General features: G+C 43.0%; 2 protein-coding genes across 7 annotated transcripts in view; both read left to right on the top strand.

Moving 5' to 3' along the window:
• LOC132216086 (zinc finger protein 883-like) overlaps positions 1 to 6,622 on the top strand; it is a 681,654-nt gene extending 675,032 nt beyond the window's left edge. For 3 of the 4 annotated variants that reach the window (XM_059665161.1, XM_059665163.1, XM_059665160.1), the window contains exon 3: positions 3,703 to 5,513. In XM_059665161.1, coding sequence (XP_059521144.1) covers positions 3,703 to 5,513 — 1,811 coding nt within the window. Of the gene's footprint in view, positions 1 to 3,702; positions 5,514 to 6,526 lie in introns of those variants that run through there. The other variant, XR_009448700.1, reaches the window with a different exon arrangement.
• Positions 6,623 to 13,372: 6,750 nt separating this feature from the next.
• The window catches only part of LOC132216087 (zinc finger protein 883-like), a 141,961-nt gene continuing 141,459 nt past the window's right edge, over positions 13,373 to 13,874 (top strand). For all 3 annotated transcript variants that reach the window (XR_009448701.1, XM_059665171.1, XM_059665170.1), the window contains exon 1: positions 13,373 to 13,660. Coding sequence is in view for 2 of the 3 variants with exons in the window: in XM_059665171.1 (XP_059521154.1) it covers positions 13,484 to 13,660 (177 nt within the window). In the remaining variant the exon portion in view is untranslated. The remainder of the gene's footprint in view (positions 13,661 to 13,874) is intronic.

Below are 13,874 nucleotides of genomic sequence, written 5' to 3'. Positions count from 1 at the left end.
ACTAATGGTTGTAGGTTTATTTTGCATCCTGTAACTTTCCTGATTTTTATTCTTTATTCTACTTTTATCTTCACCCAAATAGTGAGGATATTTTTTCCACTGATTATTTTTTCTAAAAAGAGAATGGGAGACAGAGAGAGAGAAAAGAGAAACATTGATTGGCTGCCTCCCACGTGTGCCTCTACTGTGAGTGGGGATCTGACCTGCAATCCAGGTATCTACCCTTGACTGGGAATCGAACCCTAGCCGTCCAGTGCACAAGGCAGCACTGTCATCAGTGAAGCACAGTGGCTAGGGATATTTATTTTATTTTATTTTATTTATTTATTTATTTATTTATTTATTTATTTATATAAAGATATGTATTTTTATTTCCTAGAGCAGTGGTCCGTAAACTCATTAGTCAACAGATCCAATTATCAACAGTACTTCTTCAAAATAGATTCGCCAAGGCCGAAAAGCAACTTTTGCGCATGGGCCACAAAGTTTCAATCGCACTATACGTGCGCATCCACTCCAGGTATTGTGGAAGAGCCACTCTCAAGGGGCCAAAGAGCCGCATGTGACTTGCAAGCCGCAGTTTGCCAGCCACGGTCCTAGAGGAAGAAGAGAGAGAGAGAAAAACATCAGTGATGAGAGGGAGAGAGTCATTGATCAGCTGCCTCCTGCACGAGCCCCCACTGGTGATTGAGCTCGTAACCAGTGTAGATGTCCTAACAAGGTATCGAATTGTGATATTCTAGTTCATGAGTCAATGCTCAATCAGTGAGACATACCGGGCAGCATTTATTTATTGATTTCAGAGACAGAAAGGGAGACAGAGAAAGGAAGAGAGTGAAGCACTGATATGCTGTCCTACCCATCTATGCATTCATTGGTTGTCCAGTACAAGTGCCTTTATGGGGGATCAAACCCACAACCTTGGGGCATCAGGGCCACACACTCAACAACTGAGCCACCTGGACAGGATTCTGAATTTGTTTGTTAATTTCAGGAGTTCATAGTGGGATCTTGACAAATTTCTCTATGGTGGGTCTTGTCATCTCTTAACATCAACATCTCTTATGATGCACTGTGTTTCATAGTGACAGGTGTAATGTCTTAACTTTCATGTCTTTTTTAACTTATTTTAGGTTTGTTTTATGTTTGTTTGCTTTTCCTTTAGTGTAGCTAATGGCTTGCACACTTTTATATCTTTTTTTTAAATATACCTTTTAGGTATTCCTTTCTTTTGTCTTGTCTCTTATATATGCTTGTTCTCATATTTATGGTTTCTTTCCTTTGCAACCTTCGGTTTACTTTCCTGTTTTTAGTTTCCTGAGGTGCCATGTTAGGTTCTTTGAGAACTTTTATGACAATATAGGCATTTATCTCTATAAAATTTCTCCTTAGAATTACATTTTCTTTTTTAAAATATATTTTACTGATTTTTTATAGAGAGGAAGGCAGAGAGAGGGATAGTGAGAAACATCGATGATAGAGAAACATCAATTCAGCTGCCTCCTGCACACTCCCTACTGGGGATGTTCCCGCAACTACGGTACATGTCCTTGACCAGATTTGAACTTGGGACCCTTCAGTCTTCAAGCTAACACTCTATCCATTGAACCAAACCAGTTAGGGCTACATTTTCTGAATGTTATACATTAGCTTCGGTAGGTTGTCTTGTTATTTACTTTGCCTCTAGACTTTTTTGAGATCTCTTTTGTTTTTGGCTACCCTGAAATTCTTATGTCTTTATTTATTATTTCTTTTACATAGAGAGGAAGGGAAATAAGGGGAGAGAGATGCGGGAGACACATCAATCGGCTGCCATGTGCACAGTTGAAAACCGGGTATGGAACCCACATTCTGATATGTGCCCTAACTGGGAATTGAACCCTCGACCCTTCAGTACACAGGACGCTGCTCCAACCGAGTCACACTGGCTAGGGCATTGTGTAGTTTTTCGAAACCAAAATTTCCAGGTTTTTGGAGAACAGGCCACGAGGATCAATGAGAACAAAAGCACAGTGGCTCATAGTGGTATCGCTGACTCCTTATTTTTATTTACAATATATTTTTATTGATTTCAGACAGCAAGAAAGAGGGAGAGAGAGAGAGAAACATCAGTGATGAGTTCGAATCATTAATTTGCTGCCTCCTACATGCCCCCGAGCTGGGACCAAGCCCGCAACCTGGTCATGTGCCCTTGACCTGAATCGACCTGGGACCCTTCAGTCCACAAGTGGATGCTCTATCTACTGAGCCCAACCAACTAGGGATGACTCTCTTTTAAAAATAAATATTTTTATTAATTTCTTAGAGGAAAGTTGGAGATAAAGAGAGAGAGATAGAAACAGTAATGATGAGAAAGTGTCACTGATCAGCTCCCTCCTGCATGCCCCCTACAGGGGACTGAACCCACAAAAAACTGGGCATGTGCCCTTGAGTGGAATGGAACCTTGGACCTTTCAGTCCACAGGCTGACACTGTATCCACTGAGCAAACCAGCTAGGACTGACCCTTCCTTCCTTCCTTCCTTCCTTCCTTCCTTCCTTCCTTCCTTCCTTCCTTCCTTTATTTCCTTCCTTCCTTAGTTATTTAGTTAATTATTAACCCTTTTTTTTGACCTTAGGTATTTCAAATGTGTTTCCTCACCCAGTTTCCTGTCATCCTTTCTATGCTGTTGTCCTTATTTGCTATTCTATATTACTGTTTGTCTTCATGGTACTCTTATTCCCAATGTCTGTGGGATTTTCTTTCATGGATAGCTATCTACTTACTCTGGGATGGGGAAAGATTCTCTGATTCTGCAGTCTTGCTGATGTCACTCACATAGGTCTTTTGCCTTTGATCTCATTTGTGGTTTGTTCTTCTACGACAGTGCTGACCATATCTTGTTTTAGGTTTTCTTTTAAGATCTGCATCATTTATCTCATGCTGTGGCTCAACTTGAATTTAAGAAGCAAAATCTTTTGTGCGTCACAGGAGAAAGATGACGTTTCCAATGACAGGGTAGACCAGAGGCAGTCTTGCCTTGGTGAAGGACTGTGTGGGCGGTTGTCATGCCTGGGCTCTGTTTCGTTCACAACTAGGAAGCCATTTTGTTCAACAACAAAAATGTTTTGTTACCATTGCCCACTCCTCTCCCAATTGTACTTCTTATTTAATGATGACAGTTTGCCTATGACTCAGTTTTAATAGTGATCATTCTACTCGGACTCCAAGCCCATGGATAACCTTAACCTCTTTCAACTTTGCACCTCTGCCTCTATCACACATCTCAGCTTTACTGCACTCCAATGTTGTTGCATGCCTGCAGAGCTTTAGAGGGCACCCATATTATATTGACGCTGAACATCCCGTGCTTTACTATGATTGATATTTTGTGGGTTTGAGCACATTGTAATTACTTTACACAGAATCATAACACCAGTATGAAAGTTCCTAAAGGAAGCCATTTGTGGAGTAATAACAAGCAGACCCTTCCTCTCTTCTTTTTGTGCCAGCCTATGCTTCTGTCCTCCCTTGGTGAGATTTTCGTCATCCAGTGACCTTTTGGGCCATGTTATATATAACAGCCATTTCCTGAGAGTCTCACTGACTTGTCTTGAAAATCATTTTTTTGAATCATGTCCAGTTGTGACATAAACAATTGTGGTGAGGATATTCTGTATTTATCAGGTCAACGTGCACTTTACCTACATTTCTTTTCTTCAGGTTGCTGCTGTGGAGCAGAGAACGTGGAGGAAACAACTGAACAGAAGGTTTCTGTAAGATTGTCACAGGCAAGGAATCCCAAGTTAGCCTTGTCTTCCCAGAAGAGTCACCCCTGTGAGAGTTGTGGGCTAGTCTTTGGAAACATTTTCCACATGATGGAGGGTCTTGAAACACAACACAGACAGATACTGTTGAGGTGTGGGGCATGTGCAAAACGATTTTATTTCCGTGCAAAATTTCACCAGCAGCATGTGAGAGAGAAGTCTTTCATTAGAGGTGTGGACAGGATCTCACTTGCAAAGAGCTGCAATTTTAGCGTATCCCGGAATCGTTTCACATGCGGGGAGGTTGGGCAGGTTGTCCTTACGGGGTCAGGACATCTCCACCTAAAGGCTACTCAGACCAGGGATAGTCCAACCTCAATTTCGACGTATGGGATGCCTTTTAAAAGGAGAAAAATTTATTACAGTAGAAAAGAACATCAGAGAGACTTTAGTTGCGCCCACACATTTCTTCAGGAAAAAGATGTCCATCTTGGAAGTCAGTGTTTTCTGTCCTCTGAATGTAGAAAATACTTTTCCAAATTTTCTAGCCTTCATTATCAACAGAGAGGTCACACTGCAGAAAAGCCTTATCAATGCAGTGAATGTGGAAAATCTTTTATGACTAAGAAGATCCTTCATCGACATCAGAGAGTTCACACTGGAGAAAAGCCTTATAAATGCAGTGAATGTGGGAAATCTTTTATCCACAGCACTACCCTTCGTTATCATCAGAGAGTTCATACAGGAGAAAAGCCTTATAAATGCAGTCAATGTGGAAAATCCTTTAAAAGTAGCAGTGGTCTTCAATATCATCAGAGAGTTCACACTAGAGAAAAGCCTTATAAATGCAGTGAATGTGGAAAATCTTTTCCCAAGAGCTCTGCTCTTTATTATCATCAGAGTCTACATACAGGAGAAAAGCCTTATCAATGCAGTGAATGTGGAAAATCTTTTAGTGCTAAGTCCGTCCTTCATCGTCATCAGAGAGTTCATACTGGAGAAAAGCCTTATCAATGCAGTGAATGTGGGAAATCTTTTACCTCTAAGTCCGTTCTTCATCGTCATCAGAGTGTTCATACTGGAGAAAAGCCTTATCAATGCAGTGAATGTGGGAAATCTTTTAACCAGAGAACTGCCCTTCGTTGTCATCAGAGAGTTCATACTGGAGAAAAGCCCTATCAATGCAGTGAATGTGGGAAATCTTTTACCCAGAACACTGCCCTTCATTGTCATCAGAGAATTCACACTGGAGAAAAGCCTCATCAATGCAGTGAATGTGGGAAATCTTTTACCCAGAGGCATAACCTTCGTTTTCATCAGAGAGTTCATACAGGAGAAAAGCCTTATAAATGCACTGAATGTGGGAAATATTTTGCCCAGAGCACTACCCTTCGTTATCATCAGAGACTTCATACGGGAGAAAAGCCGTATAAATGCAGTCAATGTGGAAAATCCTTTATAAGTAGCAGTGGTCTTCAAAAGCATCAGAGAGTTCACACTGGAGAAAAGCCTTATCAATGCAGTGAATGTGGAAAGTCTTTTCCCAAGAGCTCTGCTCTTTATTATCATCAGAGTCTTCATACAGTAGAAAAGCCTTATCAATGCAGTGAATGTGGGAAATCTTTTATCCGGAGCACTCACCTTCGTTATCATCAGAGAGTTCATACCGGAGAAAAGCCTTATAAATGCAGTGAATGTGGGAAATCTTATAAAAGCCGAAATGGTCTCCAGTATCATGAGAGTTCACAATGGGGAAAGCCATTCTGAGTGCAATTAATATGTGGTATCTCCCAGCCAAATTTCTAAATTCATTCTCTGCATAAGATTGCAAAAGTGAGAAATTTCTTAGATGTGTAGGAAATGCAGTTTCTTAGTTAGGAATTAACAATAGTACAAGAAAATTCGTGAATCCTCATTTTTCTGAATTGTATCTCATACATTTAATCACCTATATTCTGTAAAGTTCCCATAAGTGTTTTTGCTGTTGTGTTTCTGTGTTTTTATGTTGGAACACTGTGTAATTATGTTGCACGTTCTGACATACAGAGATGTCCTGCCAGATCTGTGTCACTGCATATTTCTGTTGCTGAAGGTTTTTAACCTGAACCCCCTATAGGGTCTCTACAGATGGCATCAATCACCGTCCTCATGTGCCCAGGAAAGCTAAGTCTGTTGTCTAATTTGTTGACAGAAATGAGGAATACCTGAGCCCTTAGTTCTTTCTTCTTTCCCTGTCATGCGTTGCTACATTGGACTCATTACTGTTGTTCCCATAAACATAATGTTGCAGAAGAACTGCCATTTTCAGGCACACACATTCCCTAGATGCTAATGATGAGTGTATTGAGTGCCTAAGTCATCATTTGCAAAACTGCAAGTGTCAGGTTTATTTCTTTGCGAAATACCGAAGGCTTTTTCCTGAGACGTCTTTAATATCATGTGTTGTATTTACTGTGTGGTTTAGTTTGTAAGGAAATCTGGGCTCTCCAACCATGGGGATGTGAAAAACTGTTATGCAGTCTCAAACTTTTTTACCGTTGGGGGAAGACCATGGTGCAGAAATTAGCTCAGCAGATTTTGCCAAATTTACATTGCTGCCCATAATTTTCCGGGAAACACTGTGGACTCTCTGGTCCGCATGTGAAGATGGATGCTTAGTGACACAGAGGTCACTCCATAGAGGGGGTAGCTGTGACCACCTCAGTTATGTCTGGGAGCATGAATTATTTTTTCTTGTTTGCAAGGGATGCCTATACATGTGAAGCGAATCTCTTGCCCAGGTCTTGCCGAGGGCCACGTGCCCTAATGCCTACAATTTCATGGGTGATGGTCACTGTTTTGAGGACCAGAACAGTGATGGAAACCCTTTCACTGCAGAAACACTGACCTAATTGTTGTTGTGTTGGAAGCCAATTTCAGAATGTCAGCAGGGCTTAATCATCTGGAAATGGCTGAGGGCATTTTCCCAAACCTGAAAAGGATGCATAAAATGATTGCTTGCTGCCAGACAGCTGAGGCCATTTCAGTCTACATGTTATTGCCTCCTACTGGCCAAACACCTGAAGAGCCGAAGGCAATTCCTCCAATCTGACAGTGGATTCTGTATACGAAACCCTGGCCTTTGATATACATCTTTACTTTGCCTTCGGACAGTGTGTGTTAATAAAAAGCAAGGGGTCCTGAGACAAGAGAGAACTTGCTTTCTTTAGCCAAGCTCCTCTGGCCCCCAAATGCCTTCCAAAATTATGTTTTGTCTCTGGAATCTTTCAGAATTTACACACAGTGCCTTCTCCAGATTCCTGAATCCTTCTGCTAGGTGGATTAAAACCACTGGCATTGTTGGACCAGACTGCAGCCCATTAGATGAAATGGTCCTCATCTAACTGTGTATCCAGGAATTATTTTGAGGAAAAGACTACAAGATCTGTGTGTACACCGATCTGAGGGACTCCAGGCATGTTTATTTTCTGTGGAGCAGTCATTGTCATTGATTATAATCAAGATGTTTTGTGGCTCCTGTAGCTTCTCAGATGTTCCCATCAGAGCCACTGGCAGCAAAACAAAGATGGAGACAAAGGTTGTCTTGTCCAGGGATGTGTCTTTTGTGGGTTTTGGCGCAAGTTCTTCATTGTTTGTCACTTTTTCTGTGACTGAGATGAGACTCTCGCCCAGAGGGCATAAGGATGGGGATTGAATATAGAATTGACAAACCTGTTTTTCCAAAATAGGTGAACGTACATTTCTTTTATCTTGAACCACTTTTTAACAGCTGTAATGAGTAAAGGACATGTGTTAAGTATAGTGTTTCATAAATCTTGACAGGTGCATGAAACTGAAACCAGCCTTATAGGCATAATACTGACCATGTCTGTAACTGTGTAGTTGTTTCTTTTAAATGCAGTGAATGTGGGAAATGCTTTACCGCTAAGACCGACCTTCTCATCATCAGAGAGTTTACACGGGAGAAAACCCTTATAAATGCAGTGAAAGTGGAAAACCTTTTTTTTTTTTTTTTTTTGGAGACATTTGTTGTGCTGCTTCACTATTTGATTGTATTTTTTCCAGGAATTTATGGTCAGTCTTTTCTCAGAAGTGTGTTTGTTGAGTCTGTATCTTTGTTAAAACATCTTGTCATATATTCTGCCTAATGTGCTGAGTTTTGGCAATTTTCTTTAACAATAGGATTGTGGAACAACAAAGATGGATGTTGGCATTTCACTCATTTTGTGCATTTTTATTTTAAAAATAAACATTTTTTGTATTGGAATGATACGTTTTAATATTTTTTCCTTAATAAAAATATTTTAATTGCCCTAGCTGGTTTGGCTCAGTCCAGGGTGAGCTTCTATTCAAGGGCAGGTGCCCAGATTGCGGGCTCAATCCCCAGTGTGGGGACTGCAGGAGACAGCCAATCAGTCATTCTCTCTCATCATTGATGTTTCTCTCTCTCTCTACCTCTCCCTTCCTCTCTGAAATCATTAATAACATATTTTCAAATATTTTAATTTATTTTACTAAATCAATATATATATTTAATTGATTTTTAAAATAGTTTTATTGATTTTGTAGACCAAGGGAGGTGGAGAGAGGGAAACAATGATAGGCGGGCAAGGGGGCTCAGTTGAGTTATGAACCAGGAGGTCAGAGTTCCATTGCCACTCGGGGCACATGCGTGGGCCCGTACTAGATCCCCAGGTGGGGCTTGCAGGAGGCAGCTTATCACTGATTCTCTCTCCTCATTGATGTTTCTATCTTTCTGTCCCTTTCCCTTTCTCTGTGAAGTCAATAAAATATTAAAGAAAATTGAGTCCCTTATCTTAAAAAAGAAAAGAAACAGCATTGATGAGAGGGAATCATTAATCAGTGCTTCCCCCATACCCTACTGGAGATGGAGCCTGCAATCCGGGCATGTGCTCTGACTGGGAACCTAACCAAGGACCTCTTTGTGCACAGGTGGAAGCTCAAGCACTGACCCCTGCCAGCTGGGTCAGTCATTACTTTTTAAATGCTATGCCCTGTGCCATGAACATTTTTAATTTTAACCCGCACTATTAACATTCTCCATTGCTTTCAGAACACCTGTCATCTGATCCTGCACTAAGCCCTTGCTTTGTCGTCTTCTGCATTTTCCTTGTCTCCTGTCATGGGTGTTCTTGGGTTGGAACTGTTCTCTCAGGAATGCCAGAGGCCATCTGGGTGAGCAGGGGGCTTTAGAGTCCCAAAGCCAAGGCAGCGGGAAATAGATGGGTAGTGTTCAGATTCCCTATGCCCTGGATCAGGCATCCTCCATTTGAATTTCATATTCTCTGTTATCACTGGAACTTACAGTGAAATAACCCCTTCTGCCCTTACTGGTTTGGCTCAGTGGATGGAGCATTGGTCTGCGGACTGAAAGGTCCCAGGTTCGATTCCGGTCAAGGGCATGTACCTTAGTTGTGGGCACATCCGCAGTGAGGGGTGTGTAGGAGGCAGCTGATCGATGTTTCTCATTGATGTTTCTAACTCTCTATCCCTCTCCCGTCCTCACTGTAAAAAAACAACAATAAAATATATATCTATTTTTTTTAAAAAAAGAAATAACCCTTCTGCTGGTCTAAGTCAGTTTTCGCCTGTGAAAAACAGGTATGAGGTATGTCCATGCCAGAGCTATTGGAGAATGTCCAGTGGTAAGGTGTCCACTTGTGTAATGCAGCTGTGCCTGCAGCCTGCCTTGGCTCCAGCAACTCCATTCACTCCCTGCAGAGACATAACCAGGCAGGCACTCCTCACTCCCCCGATGCCCGCAAGCACCTTTGTCTTTGGGTGCATTTTAGTGAGAAATGGGACCTATAAGAAGCCGCTGACTCTGCTGCATTGAGGCAGGTGCTGTGGGCACTCAGGTCTCATTGTGGTGTGGCCCATATCAAATTGCTGAAAAAGTTCATTGACAGAAAAATGAAGTAAGGTCTCCAAGTTTACACCACAGACAAATGTCAGATTCAAGGAGCTGGATTTTAACTATTATTTTCTCAGTGTCAGACACAGTCCGTACCTCAGATGTGCAGCCCTCACTGGAGCAGGTACAGTCTGAGGACCAGGGTGGCTCAGCTGCAGCTCCTGTTTCCATGGCTGCAGTTATGGGTTTCCTCCCACACCCTGTACACCTCAGAGCACTTGCCCTTGGCCTCCCCGTGTTCAGGGCAACGCCATCACTTCTCAGCTGCAGTGGTTTCTCCAGGGGAAACTTCTTTCAGAGTGAGCTGCTGTTTGTCTGCCTCCCCTTTGATCCCAGCACAGACTATGTCCCTCAGGACACCTCGGTAGTTAGGGCTGGGTCTCTGCACTGGTGCCCACATGTTGGGTGTCAAGCTGCCATTCTATTTTCTGGGGTGAATTTCATGCTTCTGACCCTTCAGTTTGACTCCCTTCAGGGGAGGATACACTCTGATATGAATTTTGCGACCTAGTATTCGGAAGTGATGCTGGAGTCCTACATGATCCTGGTCTTAGTGGACGGGTGCTCACCTCTTATTCATGCATAGGACCCACTGCCGTGTGATTCTCTCCTGTATATCCCTATGGGCTGAATGAGACAATGGCTCTCACCATGCTTTCCCTGGAGCCCAGATCATGTTCTGGACCTCTGTCCTCCTTCCCAGCCTCCTGTGTCTACACCCTGGGTCATTGGGTTGGAACAGAGTCCTTTTGAGTACAAGTACTTTTAGAACCTAAGGCTTTATTGACCTGAAGAGTGAATACTTCTAGGAGACCAAATAAAGGGGCACCATCAGTACTGGTGGCATTATGTTCAGGAGGATGTCAGCAATGGGTCCCAATGGAAATACACCACTGTGATTTTTCTCCTGACCCCATAGGTTTTAACACCACAGTATGGAGAAAACTGATGGTACGTAGTAAACATGGCAAGCTCAGGTAGCCTGGCGTCACATAATGAATCATACAAACTCAGGCCAAAGTAACAACCCAGGATGGTTTAAAGTTAAAACTTTTTATTTTATTTTTTTAAATATATTTTATTGATTTTTTACAGAGAGAAAGGGAGAGAGATAGAGAGTTAGAAACATCGATGAGAGAGAAACATCGATCAGCTGCCTCTTGCACATCTCCTACTGGGGATGTGCCCGCAACCCAGGTACATGCCCTTGACCGGAATCGAACCTGGGACCCTTCAGTCCGCAGGCCGACGCTCTATCCACTGAGCCAAACCGGTTTCGGCTAAAGTTAAAACTTTTTAAATAAAAGCAAGTCACAGGGCTAGTTATGCCCTAGCCCAGGGGTGGGCAAACTTTTTGACTCGAGGGCCACAATGAGTTCTTAAACTGGGCCAGAGGGCCAGAACAAAAGCATGGATGGAGTGTTTGTGTGAACTAATATAAATTCAAAGTAAACATCATTACATAAAAGGGTACGGTCTTTTTTTTCAATAGTTTTATTCATTTCAAACGGGCCGTAGTTTGCCCACGGCTGCCCTAGCCTCCTTTTTTTTTTTAAAAAAAAAATATATATTTTATTGATATTTTCAGAGAAGAAGGGAGAGATATAGAGAGTTAGAAACATCGATGAGAGAGAAACAACGATCAGCTGCCTCCTGCACACCCCCTACTGGGGATGTGCCCACAACCAAGGTACATGCCCTTGACTGGAATTGAACCTGGGACCCTTCAGTCCGCAGGCCTTGCTCTATCCAGTGAGCCAAACTGGTTAGGGCATAGCCTCCTTTTTTTTGTTTTGTTTCTTTGCAAAGGTCAATCTTGCGCTTATTGAGCATGTCTATTATCTTTTTGCATCTAGAATACATACCTTTGGATATTCAAGGAAATTTCCCTTTTTACAGACTCCTAAGGGCACAATCTCTAAACACAAAAGAACTCAGGTCCGAAATTATTGTTGTGTCAAATATTAAGTGTTAACTATTGGAAAACATTTTTAAAAGAATTCTTTGTCTATTTTTTTATGTTATTGAATTTCAGGGATTTCCCTTCTTGGTCCCCCCACTCTAATTCACCACCAGTGAATTTCATGTAACCCCCTTATGGCTTTTCCTTTGAGTCTAATGTATAAAAAAGGTGCAAAACTGTCGTTCTCCCGCATAGTACTCAACGTGTTGTTATTTTCCTTCCTGGCAAATGTTACTGACTAGGGTCAAATTACTTAGAAAAATTCTCCACATGTTTGGACATTTCTTACATCATCACCAAAAGCAATTGACTCATGTGAAGCAGGAGAAGGTTACATGGAGGAGTATTAGCATTTCCAGGGACTCAACTGATGGAAGACAGATTTATACACACAAATGTAGAGCAGACCCAGGACCCAGCAAGCTACAGCTTTCCCCTTGCTTTCAGAGAACAGAAGAAAATGCTCAAGGCTAAGGTGACTTTGTTTAGTGTGTGTGCGTGTGTGTGTGTGTGTGTGTGTGTGTGTGTGTGTGTTTAATCTTTACCTGAGGGACATTTCTTTTTACCTTTCCCCACTTTCCCTCTAAGATTCTCAAGTAATTCTATGCTTCCATGTCTCTGAATACACTCCATTCATCATTTTTTTGTTAATTAGATTCCAAATATGAGTGAGATCAAGTGATAGTTTCTTTCTCTGACTGACTTATTTCACTTAGCGTGATGCTTTCAAGGTCCCTCCATGCTGTGTGAAAGGGTAAGAGATTCTTTGTTTTTACTTCTGAATGCTATTCCATGGTATAAATGTACCACAATTTTTTATCTGCTATTCTACTGGTGGATACTTGGGTAGTTTCCAGATCTTTGCTATTGTAAATTGTGCTGCTATGAACAGAAGGGTGCATATACCCTATCTGATTGTTTCAAGATTCTTAGGGTATATTCCTAGGAGTAGAATCACTGAATTAAATGGCAGTTCCATATTAAAATTTTTGCAAAAACTCCAAACTGATTTCCATAATGGCTGTACCAGTTTGCATTCCCACCAGGCGTGTCCTAGGGTTCCCTTTTTACTACATCCTCCCCAGCACTTGTCCTTGGTTGATTTGTTGATGACAGTAATTCTGACAGTTGTGAGGTTGTTCTAATTGTTGCTTTAATTTGCATCTCCCTGATGATCAGTCACTTTGAGCACTTTTCACATGTCTCTTGGCCATCTTATCCACACTGCAGCCCAGGCAGAGCTGACACTTTGGATGGCATCAGAAGCAGATGCTCTTAAGTATGAGTGTCTGTTTTGTGACATGAACTTTGTATAATGAATTCAATGGAGGCAGGTCAGGTCTAGTCTGAGACTTGAGCAACCTCCCCCAGCTACATTTGGCCTGAAGGAGTCAGGAGCCAAAAGTCCTGAATGAAGAAACAATGCCTGCCATTCAGAAAGAGCAGGTCCTGAAGAAAGATATGCAAAACCAGCCCCGCAGGTGCTGGAGAAACAAACTAGCCCCTGACGTCACCTCCATGAAGGCACTAGAGGACCCTTAGTGAACTTGGTGTATTCTTGCGCTACTTGCCCCTAAATCCAGTACTTTAGTCAACTGAGAAGGCATCCTCGCCTTGGCGCCGAGAAACTACATTACCCATAAGGCCAAGCGTGGCATGCCACCAGGCTGAGCCAATGGGGGCTCAGAGGCGTTTCTCATTGTTCGCTCATGTAGGGCGGGACCGGTAGTCCTGGTGACGGGTGTTGTCTATTCAAGTTCTGGTCTCAGGCGGTCGGGAGTTCTTGGGCTCAGAGTCCCGTGGAGAAGGCCGGAGGGCGGTGTTCCCGCCTCACAGCTAATGGTCGGAGCCTCCAGTGGTGCTCACAGCTCACACTTAGGATTGAAACTCGGAGTCACCGCCCGGACCCACGCCAGGGCTGGGACAGGGACCGCCATTCCAGCAGCGGCTTCTACTCCCGCCCGGCTCAGCGCACAGAGGGCAATGGCGGCGCCCCCGCTGAGGAGACGGGCTGAGGTGAGTCGAGTCCCCCAGGCCCTCACCGCCTCCTCACACACACACCACAGCCTGGGGAGGGCGCCTGTCCCGTCCTGCAGCTCAGTCCCGCGTGGAGGACCGTGAGGAAGGCGGAGGGGAGAGAGGAGTGTTGTGGCTTCTGAGGACACAGCAAGGGCAGGGCAGAGAGGACGGGGGTGACTTGCATCTGAAGGTCCCTGAGGATGTGGCTGTG

The sequence above is a fragment of the Myotis daubentonii genome, chromosome 15, assembly GCF_963259705.1.
Source record: "Myotis daubentonii chromosome 15, mMyoDau2.1, whole genome shotgun sequence".
Classification (NCBI taxonomy): domain Eukaryota; kingdom Metazoa; phylum Chordata; class Mammalia; order Chiroptera; family Vespertilionidae; genus Myotis; species Myotis daubentonii.
This window is presented reverse-complemented; position numbering and strand designations above follow the sequence as displayed.